The 20,428-nt window shown below is 43.0% G+C and overlaps 1 protein-coding gene across 3 annotated transcripts in view; it reads left to right on the forward strand.

The window, feature by feature from the left end:
• Positions 1 to 17,418, forward strand: part of LOC139378917 (solute carrier family 7 member 8a) — a 31,803-nt gene extending 14,385 nt beyond the window's left edge. For all 3 annotated transcript variants that reach the window (XM_071121526.1, XM_071121524.1, XM_071121525.1), the window contains 10 exons: positions 578 to 782; positions 3,107 to 3,258; positions 7,770 to 7,895; positions 9,080 to 9,233; positions 9,489 to 9,612; positions 9,975 to 10,078; positions 11,666 to 11,762; positions 13,117 to 13,266; positions 15,216 to 15,393; positions 16,185 to 17,418. In XM_071121526.1, coding sequence (XP_070977627.1) covers positions 578 to 782; positions 3,107 to 3,258; positions 7,770 to 7,895; positions 9,080 to 9,233; positions 9,489 to 9,612; positions 9,975 to 10,078; positions 11,666 to 11,762; positions 13,117 to 13,266; positions 15,216 to 15,393; positions 16,185 to 16,339 — 1,445 coding nt within the window. In that variant the 3' untranslated portion in view covers positions 16,340 to 17,418. The remainder of the gene's footprint in view (positions 1 to 577; positions 783 to 3,106; positions 3,259 to 7,769; positions 7,896 to 9,079; positions 9,234 to 9,488; positions 9,613 to 9,974; positions 10,079 to 11,665; positions 11,763 to 13,116; positions 13,267 to 15,215; positions 15,394 to 16,184) is intronic.
• Positions 17,419 to 20,428: the final 3,010 nt, after the last annotated feature.

Consider the following 20,428-nt stretch of genomic DNA (forward strand, 5'->3'; position numbering starts at 1 on the left):
AGAGATGGTGGTAGCAACATTATGTACAAAATAAGTAAAAACTAACAAAATAGTACAGGGGGTTAGGAGCATGTAAAACGTCAGCCATCGTTAAGGGATCATAGCTTTCACCTGGATTCACCTGGTCAGTCTATGTCATGGGAGGAGCAGGTGTTCCAAATGTTTTGTATATTCAGTGTAGATTACACTCATGGTTGGAATAGGGATTCTGTAGGAGATGGAACTGTGCTTTTGTTGCATATATTGATTAGAATCCCTCTCCATTGTGTTCACTCTGTTCCACTCCCCCCAATTGAGCTCCTGATTGCATTCTGTGACAGATGCTGGTGTCCCGTCGATAACGGTCTCCTCATCATGAGCTGGTGGAACAGATTTTTTTATTTAATTCATTTAACATTTATTTAGCCAAGCAAGTCAGATGTTCTCTCACTTAAAATGTTCCAACCCCCCTTCAGCTCTTCCAGCTTATGAATGGCACTGGTGTCACACTAATAATCGTTCCCCTTTCTCTTCAGTGTTTCAAATAACTGTTTGTGTCACATGAATAACCATCCCCCTCTTCTTCTCTCTATCCCAGGTAATATCATCGGCTCTGGGATCTTTGTCAGCCCTAAGGGCGTGATGGAGAATGCTAGCTCAGTGGGTCTGGCGCTGATCGTGTGGATTGTCACCGGCATAATCACGGCCATCGGAGCGCTGTGCTACGCCGAGCTGGGTGTCACCATCCCCAAGTCAGGGGGAGACTATTCATACGTCAAGGACATCTTCGGAGGACTGGCAGGGTGAGTGACTAGAGCTGTGGTGTTTGGTGACCTTTAATCCACAGCATACAGTACCAGTCAAAAGTTTGGACACACCTACTCATTCCAGGGTTTTAATTTATTTTTACTATTTTCTACATTGTAGAATAATAGTGAAGACATCAAAAATATATTTTAGATACTTCAAAGTAGCCACCCTTTGCCTTGATGACAGCTTTGCACACTCTTGGCATTTTCTCAACCAGCTTCATGAGGTAGTCACCTGGAAAGCATTTCAATTAACAGGTGTGCCTTGTTATAAGTTAATTTGTGGAATTTCTTTCCTTCTTAATGTGTTTGAGCCAATCAGTTGTTTTGTAACAAGTTAGGATTGGTATACAGAAGGTAAAAGACCAAGTCCATATTGTGGCAAGAACAGCTCAAATGAGCAAAGAGAAACGACAGTCCATTATTACTTTAAGACATGAAGGTCAGTCAATCCGGAAAATGTCAAGAACTTTGAAAGTTTCTTCCAATGCAGTCGCAAAAACCATCAAGCGCTACGATGAAACTGTCTCTCATAAGGACCACCACAAGAAAGGAAGAGAATTACCTCGGCAGCAGAGGACAAGTTCATTAGAGTTACCAGCCTCAGAAATTGCAGCCCAAATAAATGCTTCACAAAGTTCAAGTAACAGACACATCTCAACATCAACTGTTCAGAGGAGACTGCGTGAATCAGACCTTCATGGTTCAGAAGAGACTTGCTTGGGCCAAGAAACACGAACAATGGACATTAGACCAGTGGAAAAATGTCCTTTGGTCTGATGAGTCCAAATTTGAGATGTTTGGTTCCAACTACCGTGTCAATGTGAGACGCAGAGTAGGTGAATGTATGATCTCTGCATGTGTGGTTCCTACCGTGAAGCATGGAGGAGGAGGTCTCTCTCTCTCTCTCTCTCTCTCTCTCTCTCTCTCTCTCTCTCTCTCTCTCTCTCTCTCTCTCTCTCTCTCTGTGTCACTCACTCACTCACCCTCTTATCTTCTCTGACAACTTCTACCCAGAACATATCATCAAACCTTTGTACACATTGATTGAAGACTGTCTGTGTGTTCATAGTGTTCTCCCAGACGGTAAACACACTCAGATTAAGTTTTGACCTTGTCTTGTAACAGTCTCATGGATACATGGGTATTTTCAGATAGGAATCCACCCAGACAAAACAGCACCTCAGACTATTGTTAGTGTCCCATTATAGACATCAATACATCAATGAGAAATTTACAATGAAATATGATATTCTACCCAGAACCAACTGATATTCTCTGTTTGAAGGCTTTGTTTGGTATGTTAGAAATGGTCTCGAACTGTTTCCTCCAGGTGCCTCAGATGTTTTGGTTTGAAGTTTTTCGGGTCGCATACTGTTTCCCTGTTTCCTTCTCTCTGTGATACCAAGCTACAATCAAGGAGTGTTTGTTTGGATGGTGTACTGTATAGGAGTAGGAGGAGGAGGGTGTCGATAAGGACACCCCCGTGTTCCCGGGGGGAGTGGACTCTTCCACGGAGACTCTCCACAGGTCTCCATAGGGGTTTGTGGAAGTGCCCACTCACCCCAGCGGTGCAGGGCCAAGCATTCCAGGGGCCAGACTTGGTGGTGGTGGTGACATACAGTCGTGATGACACGCTATTCGCAGTGTTAGCAAATAAAGTCCTTTACTGATGGCTCAGCTTTGGGGCTTTTCTTTAATCTTACAGACTTATTGCTTTGTGAACATTTGTTAACACACACACACACACACACACACACACACACACACACACACACACACACACACACACACATATAGAAACACAGACATACATTAGCTCAACACTCGCTCACACACACGCATAAACACACACACACATTCTTTGTGAGGGACAACCAGGCTAACAAGGTGGACGCAGCGACGCGTAATGCTCTCTCCATAAGCTTGTGGAGAATTTGTGGAAAAACCATGTCCTAATGTGGCCTCCTCTCTAGTCAGCTAAATCTCAACTCCCCATTGCCCCCTCCCTAACACACACACACACACACACACACACACACACACACACACACACACACACACACACACACACACACATTCTAAGTGAATAACCTGTATTCTTCTAAGTGTAGACTCTGCCCCATTAATACAATTATGTTACCACACTCTGACCTGAAGCTAGTGTGTGTGTGTGTGTGTGTGTGTGTGTGTGTGTGTGTGTGTGTGTGTGTGTGTGCGTACGTACGTACATACGTACGTACGTCAGTGTCTAAATGCCGTTCATAACCCTAATTGACCCCTCTCCCTCCATCTCTCCCTCCCTCCTTCTCCTCTAGGTTCCTGCGTCTGTGGATCGCGGTGCTGGTGATCTACCCCACCAACCAGGCAGTCATCGCCCTCACCTTCTCCAACTACGTCCTACAGCCCCTCTTCCCAACCTGCTTCCCCCCGGAGAACGGACTGCGCCTGCTGGCCGCCGTCTGCCTACGTGAGTACCCTATATCCTGGAGGGAGAGGGAGATGGTGGGGAGGGAGGGAGGGACTTTCAGCTGTGCAACAATTACTGAAAGTCTGAAAAACTCTTTAAACTTTGACAACTTTAATGAGTTATCCTGTAGACACACTTTTGTCAACTCTCTGCATGCTAAAGATTCTTTGTTTGTGTTGTAGTAGCGCCACTTGGTGTTTTGGCCATGACCCGAGTTCTCTGACCATGGGTAAAGTCACACATGGATGTGAAAGAGAGAGAGATAGAAGAGTGGAAAGGGCGGGAAAAGGACATAAGAAAGAAAGAGGAATGAAACATCAACAGACTGTTCTTTCACAAATCTAAGAATATGGGATAGGTGCCAGCAGTAGCTACACCTGGTTTACGCCTTATAGCTTTCAACCATCCAATCATAGCAGATCTGTGAATGAGCGTGAAGGGCAAAAAGAAGGGAACGACTTTGTGAGGTTCTGTCTGTCCTTTTCTCTCTCTATCTCTCTCTCTCTCTCTCTCTCTCTCTCTCTCTCTCTCTCTCTCTCTCTCTCTCTCTCTCTCTCTCTCTCTCACTTCCTCCTTCTGCCCTTTTTTCTCTTCACCCAGGGTCAAAAAGCATGTAAGGAAGAGAGTGGGTAAAAGAAGGTAGCAAAGTGGGAGAGTGTTTTCAGACAAACGGATAGTTGTGTTTGCTCCACTCTGAGAGTCGTAGTGCCGGAACCCTCTGAAAACTTCACACACGTTGCCCAAATACCACAAGCAGTGCTCAGACAGTCAGAGAGAGACAGCTACACCTTTCTAAACAAGGCGTTTTGCAGCTATTTTTTTTGCAGACTTTTCTTTATATCTGAAAGGTGTTGTATTTTTATTTCCTCCAACTGACCTAGTAATCGTTGCAGTATTATGTTTAAAATTCCCGCCAACCCCTCAGTATAAATGTCCCCTTTCATCTTACCGGCTTTGGCATGCATTAAATCATGAACATTCTATTGTTGTTCTCCTATTTCAAACTTGTAGCTCATTTAAATAGCAGTCTGGTCCAAGTAGCAACATTACCTGCTCTATTTTGTGCACACAAAAAAAACATCCGTTTAAGAATGGATTTAGGATAGCTGAATCTAGCAAGCCAGGCAACTAAAAGCCACTTTATAGAAATGTCTTTGGTTTGTTGCTAACGTTAGATTCTTAGGTGCCCAATTGTTTTAATAGGTTACATATCGTGAATCCTATGTGGGAAAAGTAAGAGAGAGGGAGAGAGAGAGGGAGAGAGAGAGGGAAAGAGAGAGAGGGAGAGAGCGGGACGGGGAGAAAGAGAGAGAGAGACAGAAAGATGGGGAGAGAGAGAGAGATGGGGAGTGAGAGAGAGAGAGAGAGAGAGAGAGAGAGTCATAGCGACAAAGGGAACAGAGAGAGGGAACAGCTTTTTTGTGAAAAGCAAACAACCTCCCAAATATCCTTTGTCTTCTGTCTGTTAAATCTTTCAAAAAACCCCTAAGAACGGTTTAATAATCATCTTCAAATCAGTGTTTTCTAAGAAGATCTTATCAATAGATCTTTGCACTTGGATCAATTGTTACTTGAGCGACTGATTAACAGTTTGGGAAACTGGTCTTTAGTGTCACCATTCACGTCTACAGTACCCACTTTATATGTCATGTACCTGTATCTATCTTGTTGCCCATGTTGCCCATAGAGCAGTGTACTCTGATAGCTGAACCCTTATTACAATTCCTCTTTTTCATCCCCCTCTTCCCTCTCTCCCTTTTTCTGCCCTTCCTCCATCTCTGTTTTTTTGTTGTTGTTTCTTACTGCCCCTGAACGTACAGTACACTCTGGATCTGTGACTGGCTGACTGTGTCTTGGGGAGGGTGGGTGTCCGAGATGTTCTGTAGGTTTGTGTTCTACAAGAGGTTTCATGTGTCTAAGAAGAGTCGTGAGAGTCCAGACGTCCTTGTTGTCTGTTTTCTATCACAGATGCCCTAGAAAATCAATATACAATCTATAGCAAGTATGGGGATGTTTTTTGTGAGGGTGTTATGTGTTTCCAGTACCTGAATGGTGCTGTGCAATCACCTCTTCTGACTATACACAAAAAAACTAAAAACTACAATACAGTATATATATATATTAACTGCCCCCCCCCCCCCCACTCCTGTTTTTGTAAACATACAACCACTAACCATTCATTGGTCACTGGGGACTCGTGCTGCAGCCACACAGTCTCACCGGGTTCAGAAACGTGCCACCAGCCAGCTCCTCCCCTCTCTCTGTCTCCGTGGCCTGGAGTTGGTGCCTTGTTATGGAGTTCCTCAGATCCCAGTGTGTACTCAGCTTACAAACAGCTGAGAATGGCTCGGGTTCTCAGAACGCGGACGGTTTCCCAGGTGTTAACCAGTATATGTTCCTCTTAGCCTGACCACATGTAGAACAGAGAGGAGTGGGATTCATGCTGTTTTGAAAATGAGAGTATGAGACAGCCCACAGTAGGGCTGATTAAAATGTGCCCCTGCCCTGCAGCACAGGTGCTGCCAAGTGGATATGACTGCACTGTCAGGGGCATTTTGCAGAAATGTCACCAATGTTTTCCATTACGTATGTTATTGTTACTGTAATGACTGCTAACGCACTTGTCGCTTGGCAGAGAGAGCACATCTGTACGGTTCGTTCTTCGTTACGTATAGTTGTTGTTTAAATGTAGATATGGGGTTCGACACACACACACACACACACACACACACACACACACACACACACACACACAGCTCAACTCATATGTGGTTGTCTGTATTTCCTGTTTACCGAATCAGAGAGCAGAAACAGCACAGTCTTACTCCCCATAGCGCACACTGGCTCTCCCACACACCACTACCACTGTTGTGTCTACAGTGTGTTGCAGCTGTTATTTTGTTAGCCTGATTCAAGATTTGTACTTTATGTGCTTTTTACGCTCCATTGTACAACAATATTCAGAGGAGTTGGATAAAGCACACACAGATCTGGGACCAGACTAACTATGTGTTACCGGCTGACAACATGCCCACAGATCAGGCCAAACAGCCCCATACCCCCTTTCCTCTCACTACCCCCTCGACTTCCCCCAAACCTCTAAACATCATACACTCTTTCACAACTATCAACTACTAACAAGCCCCTCCTCTCTTCCCCTGTTCCTCTCCTTCTCTCCATCTGTGCCTGGCAGAGCGGGTTAACCAACAGATTTTTCACCTAGTCGGCTGGGGGAGTTTGAACTAGCGGCCTTTCAGTTACTGGCCTAGCGCTCTTAAACCGCTAGGCTACCTGCTGCCCCTATCGTTACCATCACGTCTAACATTACCCGAGTAAGTAGGTCTCCTTACCCTTGCAAAAGTAAGGAAGCAGCTCTGCCAGAACAGCCCATACATCTCCTGTTTCTGTAGCGTAGTGCAGCTTGATGTACAAGTACACCACCTGGACAGGACGTAAATTCCATTGCGGGGACCATGGTGACATGTACTGTACTGCAGCACGAGAAAGGTGGAGGTGGGACAGAGTGCAGGACAGACACACTGAACCCCAGTCAGTGTCTGTGGATGAACTCAGACCCATGAGCCTTTGGCGTGTGGTACGAACTAGGGGGGGCGGGGGGGGTGGGTTCGTTGTGATAGTTCCTAGTTCGTTGTGATAGTACAGCCCCACTGGGCACACACTGGTTGAATCCACGTGGTTTGCACGTCATTTCAATGACGGTAGCAAAGGTAGCTGCGTGTGTCACCTTTTGTGACACGTCACGACCAGTTGTAGCTCAATGTGTGTTACTGCAACTCCCGTCGCACACACACACACACCTTCTTCTCCCTCCTTCCGATTCTCTATCCATCCGCTACTACTGTTTCTGTTTCTCAGTCTCTCTCTCGCTCCCTCTATTCCTCTCTCCTTACGTCACCGTTTATAGTACTATGACCACTAGCTATTGTCCGTGCACTCACACCGATCGCTGTTGGAAACCCTTAAAAAAAAAACACAACAGAAGGGAAATGTAGTGTAGTCGTGTACTTCTCCCTTTGTGCATTGTTAGCAACAGATCTCTGCTGAGCTGATGAGAATTCTATGGTGAGAATTCCTCCAGTCTACTATGTTTATTGTACTGGGATTCGCCATTGTGTTCCTGTGTTATTCTGGCCTGGCTAGTGTAGTGTAGCAGAGAGCAGTGGAGGACATGAATGAACGGCGCACAACGCCCAGCGTGAATTGTATTGTGTTGATCTCTGTTGTGTAATATTTCTTGTAGTTCAATTTAATTCAAGCTTTATTGACAATTGAACCTTTCAGTTGAATATAATTCCAAGCTTTATTGACAATTGAATTCAGTTTAATTCAACAAGCTTTCGTGGCATTATAAGTCCCTATCTTATATTGCCACAGCAAAAACGCACAATGATTAAAAACACATTTAATCAATTATAACACTCTTTCTTATCACTCTCTCTCTCTCTCTCTCTCTCTCTCCACCCCCCCCCCCCCCCCTCTCTCTCTTTCAGTTTTGTTGACGTGGGTGAACTGCTCCAGTGTGCGATGGGCCACCAGAGTCCAGGACATCTTCACAGCCGGCAAGCTGCTGGCCCTGGCTCTCATCATTATCATGGGCATCGTGCAGATCTGCAAGGGTAGGACTAGGCACCGTGTGTGTGTGTGTGTGTGTGTGTGTGTGTGTGTGTGTGTGTGTGTGTGTGTGTGTGTGTGTGTGTGTGTGTGTGTGTGTATCACACTCCATACCACAGAGTCTGCCCATCTCTCTCATCTCTATCTCGGTCCAGAGACACCACAAAGACACCAAACCCCACTGACATCCCATCACTGGGTCACTGTGGACTCAAAGTCTGGGTCGCTGTGGACTCAAAGTCTGGGTCCCAAATGACACCCTAATCCACATATAGTGCACTTCTTTTCACCACAGCCCTATGGGCCCTGATCGAAAGTAGTGCACTACATAGAGAATAGGGTGCTGTTTGCGACACAGACATAGCTTCCCGATTCACAGAGATAAGAGGTTACAGTTCTGGGGCCTCTGATAAAACTCACAGAGCTAATAGAGTTTTAAGGTGGTTTTCATCCCAGTCGTGTCTGTGGGTTAGTTAGCATAACACTAATGAGGGTCAGTTATGAGAAAGACAGACAGAGAAAACAGTGAGAATAGGGCTGTAGGCACAGAGAGAGGAGAGAGGGATTCTGAGTGTTGGTGTAAGAATACAATGGGTGAGAGTATGGGAGAATCACCAACCAGAGAGAGATGGGGACAAAGAGAGAGTAAGAGTAAAAACTGAGGGAGAGAGGTGGGGAAGAGGCAGACAATGACAGAGAAAGAAGGAGAGGAAGAAAGAGGGAGGCAGGAAGAGAGATTAAGGATGCATGACCTGTTCGTATTGGCATGACAACGAAAAGATGAGACTAGGAGGAAAGGACAGAGATAGACGGGGTCGGAAGTAGACATGGTGTGCAAGCCAATAGTGCGTACTCTGTCTGTCTGTCTGTCACACACACAAACACACACACATGCACACACTGCATCCTTATTGTTATGTCCTATGTGTGAACTGGCAGCCCCCTTGTCAATCTGCATTGCTATAACAGAGGCAGTAGTAGTGAACCAATTTCACAAAGCTTAAATCTCTACACATCCCCCAAAAAATCCTCATTCAATTTTTTTTCATTTTTATAAATACATATTTCACAAAAATACAAAATCTAGGCCTACACCACTCTAAAATCTAGGCCTACACCACCATAAAATCCTCATTCTAAACCCCATTCGTTCGCTCTTCTTCCCCTCTGTTCCTCTCTACTCCTCCAGGGGAGTACTTTTGGCTGGAGCCAGCCAATGCCTTTGATCCCTTCCAGGAGTACGACGTGGGGCTGATAGCCCTGGCCTTCCTACAAGGCTCCTTCGCCTACGGAGGATGGAACTTCCTCAACTACGTCACTGAGGAGCTGGTTGACCCCTATGTGTAAAGCCCTACTACAATTAGTCCACGCGTGTGTCCCAAATTCTATATTTTGATATTATATTTGAGAACTGGACTGATCCCTATTGAATGAGACCTACATGTCTTTAATGAAGGGTCTACCTTTTTGGTCTACCTTTTCCCCATCCGTCTCTCAATTCTGAACTGGACTGATACCTATTATCTACATGTCTCTAATGAATGATATACCTTCCCCCATCCCTTCTCCCCATCCCTCCATTCCTCTCTCTATTCTAGGAATCTTCCACGTGCCATCTTCATCTCCATCCCCTTGGTGACGTTTGTGTACGTGTTTGCCAACATCGCTTACGTCACCGCCATGAGTCCTCAGGAGCTGCTGGCCTCCAACGCTGTTGCTGTAGTGAGTAGCTCCACCCACCGTCCTGCCAGGATCAGGAAGCAGCCCTGGGTTTATTCACGTTCAATCTCAGTATTAACAAAGGCCTCTGGCGCCCCCTTGTCGGTCACAGAGAGTTAATGGTCCTTAAATTCAGATTCAACTTTGAATTCTGCTTAGTGGAGTGGCATATCTGTACCATATTATCAATCAACTGATGCTGCAATTTTAACTTTTAAGTGTATAAGTATCAAACCTTGTGGTGTAGCTATGTAGCAGTTCATTGAATGTGTAATTGTGTGTTTCACCATATTCTCTTGTCCCCTCTCTTCCTCCCTATATTCCTCCGTCTATTCCTTCCTTCCTTCCTTCCTTTCTCCCTCCAGACGTTTGGTGAGAAGCTGCTAGGCGTGATGTCATGGATCATGCCCATCTCTGTTGCTCTGTCCACCTTCGGAGGGGTCAACGGGTCCCTCTTCACCTCGTCACGGTATTCTCCTCCACATTATTTATCTGCCTCCTGTATCTCTGTTTTTCTTTATCTATCTCCATATACAGTACCAGTCAAATGTTTGGACACACCTACTCATTCCAAGATTTTTCTTAATATTTTACTATTTTCTACATTGTAGAATAATAGTGAAGACATCAAAACTATGAAATAACACATATGGAATCATGTAGTAACTAAAAAAGTGTTAAAACAAACAAAAAATATATTTAAAATTTGAGATTATTCAAAGTAACCACCCTTTGCCTTGATGACAGCTTTGCACACTTTGGGCATTCTCTTAACCAGCTTCATGATGTAGTCACCTGGAATGCATTTAAATTAACAGGTGTGCCTTGTTATAAGTACATTTGTAGAATGTATTTCCTTAATGCGTTTGAGCCAATCAATTTCAAGAACTTTGAAAGTGTCTTGAAGTGCAGTCGCAAAAACCATCCAGCGCTATGATGAAACTGGCTCTCATCCTCTGCTGTATCCCAAATAAATGCTTCACAGTTCAAGTAACAGACACATCTCAACATCAACTGTTCAGAGGAGACTGCGTGAATCAGGCCTTCATGGTCGAATTGCTGCAAAGAAACCACTACTAAAGGACACCAATAAGAAGAAGAGACTGGCTTTGGCCAAGAAACTAGCGCAATGGACATTAGACTGACCTTTGGTCTGATCAGTCCAAATTTAAAATTTGTCTTTGTGAGACGCAGAGTAGGTGAACGGATGATCTCTGCATGTGTGGTTCCCATCATGAAGCATGGAGGAGGAGGTGTGATGGTGTGGGGGTGCTTTGCTGGTGACACTGTCAGCGATTTATTTAGAATTCAAAGCACACTTAACCAACATGGCTACCACAACATTCTGCAGCGATACGCCATCCCATCAGGTTTGCACTTAGTGGGACTATCATTTGTTTTTCAACAGGACAATGACCCAACACAGCTACAGGCTGTGTAAAGGCTATTTGATCAAGAAGGAGAGTGATGGAGTGCTACATCAGATGGCCTGGCCTCCACAATCACCCGACATCAACACAATTGAGATGGTTTGGGATGAGTTGGACCGCAGAGTGGAGGAAAAGCAGCCAACAAGTGCTCAGCATATGTGGGAATTTCTTCAAGATTATTGGAAAAGCATTCCTCATGAAGCTGGTTGAGAGAATGCCAAGAGTGTGCGAAGCTGTCATCAAGGCAAAGGGTGGCTACTTTGAAGAATCTCAAATATAAAATATATTTTGATTTGTTTAACATGATGATGAATACATTTTGTTTTTGTTGGTTACTACATGATTCCTTATGTGTTATTTCATAGTTTTGATGTCTTCACTATTATTCTACAATGTAGAAAATAGTAAAAATGAAGAAAAACCCTTTAATGAGTAGGTGTGTCCAAACTTTTGACTGGTACTGTATATCTTTCTCTGTGAACTGTCTTGTTTTTTTTTTATCGGTGTACTTATTCCACCCACATCAACCGTTCCTTGCTCCGTATTGTTGCACTGCGTTAGATTGTATTAGTAGTTAACCCGTCTCTCACTCGCTCTCACTCTCTTTCTCTCTTTCTCTCGAACAGGTTGTTCTTTGCTGGAGCCAGAGAGGGCCACCTCCCCAGTCTCCTGGCCATGATCCACGTGAAGCGTTGTACCCCCATCCCTGCTCTGCTCTTCACTGTGAGTGCTACATCCTTTCTGTCTCTCTCTCTCTCTCCATCTCTCTTCCCCTCTCTCTTTCTTTCTCTCTATGTATTTACCTTTGACACAGGTGTCTGTGTCTGCACAGTACACTATACAGTGGCAAGAAAAAGTATGTGAACCCTTTGGAATTAGCTGGATTTCTGCATACATTTTACATCAACATTTTATCTGATCTTCATCTAAGTCACAACAATAGACACGGCGTGCTTAAACTAATAACACACAAATTATTTTGTTTTTCTTGTCTATATTGAATACATCATTTAAACAAAATAAGATTAAGAATTGTTGCCTTGCATAAAGCTAAGTCAGTCCACGGCAAGACAAAGTGTCTATAAATGGAGAAATTTCGGCACTGTTGCTACTCTCCCTAGGAGTGGCCGTCCTGCAAAGATGACTGCAAGAGCACAGCGCAGAATGCTCAATGAGGTTGAGAAGAATCATAGAGTGTCAGCTAAAGACTTACAGAAATCTCTGGAAGATGCTAACATCTCTGTTGACGAGTCTAAAATATGTGAAACACTAAACAAGAAAGGTGTATATGGAAGGACACCATGGAAGAAGGCACTGCTGTCCAACAAAGTTTGCAAAAGAGAGCACCTGGATGTTCCACAGTGGTACTGGCAAAATATTCTGTGGACAGATGAAACTAAAGTTGTGTAGTTTGGAAGGAACACACGACACTATATGTGGAGAGAAAAAAGGCTCAGCACACCAACATTAAAACCTCATCCCAACTAAACTATGATGGAGGGAGCGTCATGGTTTGGGATGCTTTGCTGACTCAGGGCCTGGACACCTTACAACTGAAAAATGAATTCCCAAATTTCTCCTGACCGTTGTGCAGGTCTGATCCGCAACTACAGAAAACGTTTGGTTGAGGTTATTGCTGCAAAAGAAGGGTCAACCTGTTATTAAATCCAGGGGTTAACATACTTTTTCCAACTTGCACTGTGAATATTTACACAGTGTATTCAATAAAGACATTAACATGTATAATTGTTTGTGTGTTATTAGTTTAAGCAGACTGTGTTTGTCTATTGTTATGACTTAGATGAAGATCAGATAACATTTTATGACCAATTTATGTAGAAATCCAGGTAATTCTAAAGGGTTCACATACTTTTTCTTCCCACTGTATATACAAAAGTATGTGGAAGAGTGTTATAGCAGCAAAGGGAGGAGTAACTCCATATTAATGCCCATGATATTGGAATGAGATGTTCGACGAGCATGTGTCCACATTCTTTTGGTCATGTAGTGTACCTTATATTTTCATATACTGTACCCATATTGACCCATTCTCTCCCTCTCTCCCTCCCTCCCCCAGTGTCTGTCCACCCTGTTGATGCTGTGCACCAGTGACATGTACACCCTCATTAACTACGTGGGCTTCATCAACTACCTCTTCTACGGGGTCACTGTTGCCGGGCAGATCGTGCTGCGCATCAAGGCACCCGACATGCACCGACCAATCAGGGTGAATTTCAAAGAAGACATTTTCTTGGCACTGGGTTCTTGAGGCTATACTTACTAAACGTTTCCAACAAATCTTCATTTAGGATACACTTTATATATACTTTTTAATTGGACGTCCCACTTTAAATCTTTGTCATACATCTCTCTTTATATGATTGTTTAGTACACTAACGTAAACTCATGTAAACTCGTACATCGCCTCGGTCCGTACAATTGCCCTTATTTTAGCTCCCCAAAAACGTAATACTTCCAGATCAACTGTACTGTCAATACCATTGTAAAGCACAATTTCTCCCCTTTCCAACAGAATCAATTACATGACCTAAATGCTGCCCGTTTCTGCATAATTCAAGCAGGCAATGAGCCCCGTCAGGTCTTTTTAAAAATGGCGGGTGGGGAAGAGAAACTAATGCGTGATAGTGAGAAGGAGAGATGTTAAGAGTTGAGAGAGATTGTAAGACAGAAATAGATGCAATATGCGTGCTGTACGTTACGACATGACACGTCAAGATGTAACGGAGGGTCAGTTTTTTCAACTTTTCTCCAATACTATAGCGCCATTACCATGTCAATCAACGCTTGAATAGAAACCTAGTTCACACCCCCGATTTTGACGTCAACACAGTCGCTACAGTCCCATTAGTTTTCTTTGTCGCCTCGTTTGAATGTTGCAGTTGCAGCACATTTGTACGGAATGGGGTGAGTTTACGTTACTCCTCTTACACCATTTAAGCTAGAAATTACATTCAAACTTTAAAATGTGTAGACTAGTCTGGATTAAGTTGCTTGCATACAACTTTTTGATAATATTTGTACTTTTTAACCTATTACGCTTTTTGTCCTTAAAAAAATGTAATCCTCTACTTGAATGGGATTTCTAAAACCTTCTAAAAATCCCATTGTTATAAACTTCCGTGACTTCAAACATTCTATTCACTGTCAACGCTGTAATTTTTGACACAAATCAGCTACATGACCACTTTCCCCATTGTCTCATGTTAGATAGCGTGACGACCGTCTGCACTGATCTGTCTGATAACGCGCACTCACAGGATAGCTAAAAACAAATTTGGCTGTTCTGACGTTCGAAAATGTTACCAAGGTGACATCGTCCACTGAACCACCTTTCCTAGCTAGGTAGTGTAGTGAAGATGTAGCTAATGCACAAATATGTTTTCAATATATCCGTTCTGCCGTAATAGTGCGCCCAGTTCTACAGCACAGCTGACTGTCCTCTGCGACATTATCATTGCGTTGGACAAATGTTATAAAGTAGCGAAGGCACAGTGCCAGCTGTCAGTCAGATACTGTACGTGCTGATTTCTGATTACAGTCAAATAACTTTGGTGCCGTTCAACTTCATCAACATGCTGGCAAACAAGCTACCTAAAGGCCATTCAAACAAGCTTGCACTGGGCTGCTAGCTGGAGCAAGTTTGCTCAGATGATGAGTTTGCCGTAGTAGCCAGTGCGTCATAGCTACTGCGATTTTTTTAAATTTAGGAACTAGTGTTAGATCGATGAGCAAAAATCTAGATTTTTTTTTAGAGACGAGTTCCACGTCCTACAAGACAGATCAGTTGAGGGACGAGTGTCGCATAGGGGTGTCACATTATGACATCCTGGTCTACTTCTCTACTTCATGTCCCACAAGTTTACTTAATGTAAAAGTACCATCTAGTTTGTTTCACAGTGTTTAATTCCCTTTTGAAAGTATGGGCTAATTTTATAGCTAGTGCAAAGATTTTGGTAAATCTGACCGTAGGTATTTGAGGGCCTATTCTCATTGTGTTTTTGCATTATGACTCCACCGATCTCTCTCTCTCTCTCTCTCTCTCTCTCTCTCTCTCTCTCTCTCTCTCTCTCTCTCTCTCTCTCTCTCTCTCTCTCTCTCTCTCTCTCCCTCTCCCTCCCTTACCCTCACCCACTCCCTCTCTCTCTCCCCCTCCAGATCAGTCTGGTATGGCCGGTCATCTACCTATTGTTCTGGGCCTTCCTGCTCATCTTCTCGCTGTACTCTGAGCCCATTGTGTGTGGCCTCGGCATGGCTATCATGCTGACTGGAGTGCCGGTCTACTTCCTGGGTGTCTACTGGGACAACAAGCCTGAATGCTTCAACAGCTTCGTTGGTACGGCAACTTTATTTCTTTATTTAACCTCTATTTAACCAGGCAAGTCAATTAAGAATAACTTTGTATTTACAATAAACTGGAACTTCCTTCAGATGAATTCAACTTTATTCAACCTTTAAAATCGTTGTTGTTTTTATTAACTCAACTGTCTCTAGTCACTTGAAGTTATGTTACGTATGTTGATTCACAGCGTGTCACTACTAATCTCAGTAGCCACAACCAAATCGGCAATGTTAAGGCTGTTATGATAGACTATGTGTCCGAAATATGTGTTGCCTACTGCTTACTAAAACAACACACTGTGTACTAATCAACCTGCGTATCATTTAGTATGTACTGTGTAGTAATCACACGGAGGTCTCAAAAGACGATTCTCTGCCTCATTAGTGTGCAGAGAATTCTGCTAGATGAAAAGCCAAAATGAGTATGACATCCTGGCATACTAGATTTTCAAAATTCCACTTACCATAAAACATTCTATTCCCAAACCCAAAATGCCTACTATTTAGAGCGCAAGTCTGGGTATTCAGACAAGGCCACAGTTACTTATCTAACTATCTAACCCTGTGTATTTTCCTGTTACATGTGCCAAGGCTCTATTGTACTGTGTTTATGATGTGATACTTATAAACTTATTTTTCTTTCTCTCTATATCAACTTTGCATTCACTAAACATACGTTTGCGGTCTTTTGTCATCCTCTTGTTTCCCTCTATTTCTACTATGGATCCACTGACTAGTTTTGGAGTCTACTCTAGTGTCCTAACCGCTCCTCTTCTCTCTCTTCAGCCAAGATGACCTACCTGGGCCAGAAGTTCTGTGTGGTGGTGTATCCAGGGGAAACGAAGGGAGCAGGGAACGGGGAGGAGGGCGAGGAGCTGAAGGAGTCCCAGGCTCCTCTCTCGCAAGACGATGGGGAGACACAAAAGTCTGCAGACTGCTAAACACACACCTTTACTAGCCCCCCCCCCCCCCCCACACACACCACCACCACCCACCAACTCCTCAACACACACACACACACACACACACACACACACACACACACACAGACACAGAGAAACACACTCTCATTGAGGTAGAGTCAGAGTTTCAGGTATATCATTATGGCAGAGAGGAGTTAACACTCATAGACTCGGAAATACTCTTAGTGACACACACTGTTTTTATGTGTTCACCCATCTGATTGTATCTTTGTTTCAATCACCAATGTTGTGCCAAATAGAGGAGAGGAGGAGGATACCTATATAGACCTAAATCCGGTCATTACATTTCAGTGTGCCACCTTTCAACGCTGCTTATTGCAGAAGACATATCCAACCTGACATCCTCACAGATACACCCTCATCTTTTCATCCTCTAATCCTTTCATTTACCCCCTTAACTACTCTTTTTTTTCCATCCTCCTCATCTTCCTCCACACACTCCCTGAACACTCCATGAGTGAGAGAGCGCTGGCCATTTTAAAGTACTCGTACTGTACTGTGGCAGATTCATCATCAGCATTGCTTTTGTGTTTTGTTTATTTTTTGCCACCTTTTGAATAGAATTTGCCTTGTCTTACTGAACACGCACCAACGCTGTATTCCTTTATCAAAACCATCAAATTCAGATGAATTATTTGAATGTTCTGTTTCAAATACACTAAATACTGTCTTTGATTCCAAAATGTTTTTTATAATTGTTGTAACTGTTTATATCACGTGTCATTGTTATTATATTTGTTTTTTTATGTTCTATATCAATAACTTTTCGGTCTTCTTTTTCTTTTTTTTTTTGCAACAGTGAAGGTATACTTTTAAGAGCCTGTGAGGGATCTGGTTCGGTGCCTTAGGTATTGGTATGTAATTGTTATCATTGACAGGTTATTGTATCCAGAGATTTTTTAAGAGATTTTTTTTTTTTTAATCATGTTGATGAAAAAAACAAAGAAATGGCCATTTTGAATATTCCAGGTTGACTCAGTGTGTTTACTGCATACCTGAGGAAGATTTCATTAAAGGCAGACAATCAACTCTACAAATGAACAGTCTGATGATTTAAAAGACGAGAAGCACAGACTAACAAGCCGACTACAGTTCTTACACCTATAGAGACACGGACACACACACTCGCATGCACACAAACACACACTCATATGTCAACGCCCTGGGAGGAAATTGTCAGAAGTTGAATTGTATGTGTAGCTAAGCTTACTGCAGGGTAAATCAACAGCAGTGGCGTGCTGGTGTTGATGTAAATGTCTATTATTAATGTCTATCAGTAATGAGAGAATTCAGTATTTTTGTAGATGAATACACATCTACACATCTACTCTTCAAAGTAGTTTGATAGTGCTTTATTTGGTGACGTTTGAATTAATATAACTAATCATGTTTTATCCCCAAAAGAATAACTGGATAATATTACATGAATGTAAAGTTACGTTTGTTGTTAAAGTGACATCAGGGATTTAAATACACCCCCTATATGAACGAGAAATGTTCTGTTTGTTTGTTGTCAGGTGACTCTGTAATATACAGTATACATACACTACCGGTCAAAAGTCTTAGATCACCTACTCATTCAAGGGTTTTTCTTTATTTTCACTATTTCCTACATTGTATAATAGTGAAGACATCAAAACTATGAAATAACACATATGGAATCATGTAGTAACCAAAAAAGTGTTAAACAAATGAGATTCTTCTAATAGCCTTGATGACATCTTTGCACACGCTTGGCATTCACTCAACCAGCTTCACCTGGAATGCTTTTCCAACAGTCTTGATGGAGTTCCCACATATGCTGAGCACTTGTTGGCTGCTTTTTCTTCACTCTGCGGTCGGACTCATCCCAAACCATCTCAATTTGGTTGAGGTCGGGGGATTGTGGAGGCCAGGTCATCTGATGCAGCACTCCATCACTTTCCTTCTTGGTAAAATAGCCCTTACACAGTCTGGAGGTGTGTTGGGTCATTGTTCTGTTGAAAAACAAATGATAGTCCCACTTTGCCTAAACCAGATGGGATGGCGTATCGCTGCAGAATGCTGTGGTAGCCATTCTGGGTAAGTGTGAATTCTAAATAAATCACAGACAGTGTCACCAGCAAAGCACCCCCACACCATAACACCTCATCCATGCTTTACAGTGGGAATTACACTTGCGGAAATCGTCTGTTCACCCACACCGCATTGCTCGTGTTTCTTGGCCCAACCAAGTCTCTTCTTCTTACTGGTGTCCTTTAGTAGTGGTTTCTTTGCAGCAATTCGACCATGAAGACCTGATTCACATAGTCCTCTGAACAGTTGATGTTGAGATGTGTCTGTTACTTGAACTCTGTGAAGCATTTATTTGGGCTGCAATTTCTGAGGCTGGTAACTCTAATGAACTTGTCCTCTGCGGCAGAGGTAACTCTGGGTCTTCCATTCCTGTGGCGGTCCTCATGAGATCCAGTTTCATCATAGCGCTTGATGGTTTTTGAGACTGCACTTGAAGAAACTTTCAAAGTTCCTGAAATATTCCGTATCGACTGACCTTCATGTCTTAAAGTAATGATGAACTCTCATTTCTCTTTTTTTTGCCATAATATGGACTATCCAAATAGTAAAAGTGGTAAAAGTGCCATAATATGGACTTTTACCAAATAGGTCTATCTTCTATATACCCTCCTACACAACTGATTGGCTCAAACACACTAAGAGGGAAAGAAATTCCACAAATAAACTTTTAAGAAGGCACACCTGCTAATCAATCAATCAAATGTATTTATAAAGCCCTTATTACATCAGCCGATGTCACAAAGTGCTGTACAGAAACCCAGCCTAAAACCACTAGGAAAAACTCCCTAGAAAGGCCAGAACCTAGGAAGAAACCTAGAGAGGAACCAGGCTCTGAGGTGTGACCAGTCCTCTCCTGACTGTGCCTGGTGGAGATTATATCAGAACATGGACAAGATGTTCAAACGTTCATAGATGACCAGCAGGGTCAAATAATAATAATCACAGTGGTTGTAGAGGGTGCAACAGGTCAGCACCTCAGAAGTAAATCTCAGTTGGATTTTCATAGCCGATCATTCAGAGTTAGAGACAGAAGGTGCGGTAGAGAGAGAGAGTCGAAAACAGCAGGTCTGAGACAAGGTAGCACGTCCAGTGAACAGGTCAGGGTTTTATAGCTGCAGGCAGAACAGTTAAAACTGGAGCACCAGCACGACCAGGTGGACTGGGTACAGCAAGGAGTCATCAGGCTCAGATCCTCTGAGAGAAAAGAGAGAAAGAGAGAAAGAGAGAGACAGAAAGATGCATTCCAGGTGACTACCTCATGAAGAGAGAATGCCAAGAGTGTGCAAAGCTGTCATCAAGGCAAAGGGTGGCTATTGGCTACATTTTTGGTTACTACATGATTCAATATGTGTTATTTCATAGTTTTGATGTCCTCACTATTATTCTACAATGTAGAAAATAGTAAAAATAAAGAAAAACCCTTGAATGAGTAGGTGTTCTAAATCTTTTGACCGGTAGTGTATACTATGGATGGTGGTGTGGCCCAGTATACCAACAATGGCCTTGCTATTTGACCTTTGAAACACACATACACACACTGTTCTTCTTCAGATTTTATAACCAGCCTTCTCAGTACATTCACACTGCCTTCTCCACACTGCCAAAAACCAATGAACACTCAAGAGTTTACCGGTTTCCATAGAGGGCTGGCTTTATGTTAATGACCACCACCTTTGTCTTAAGACCTCTTACCAGTGAAGTGAAGAAGTCATTCCTTTAGTCTAGATGTCTTAATCTTTCATAAATGTATACACATTCCTCTGAAATCACATTAACGTTATTTCCGATGGTCATTTACTGATCATGCAGATACAAAAATAATGTAATGGATGCAGTTGTATTAATAATGTACAATAATAATACAGATTTGGATCGTAGACACATACTTTACAGTATTAAGTCATTGAAACCAATATACATCTATACATGCAGTTTATGATAAGTCAACCAGTTTGTATAGAGACAGTTTGCCCTCTGCAGTGCTAGCACAAG

The sequence above is a fragment of the Oncorhynchus clarkii genome, chromosome 21 (assembly GCF_045791955.1).
Source record: "Oncorhynchus clarkii lewisi isolate Uvic-CL-2024 chromosome 21, UVic_Ocla_1.0, whole genome shotgun sequence".
In the NCBI taxonomy this organism is placed as follows: domain Eukaryota; kingdom Metazoa; phylum Chordata; class Actinopteri; order Salmoniformes; family Salmonidae; genus Oncorhynchus; species Oncorhynchus clarkii.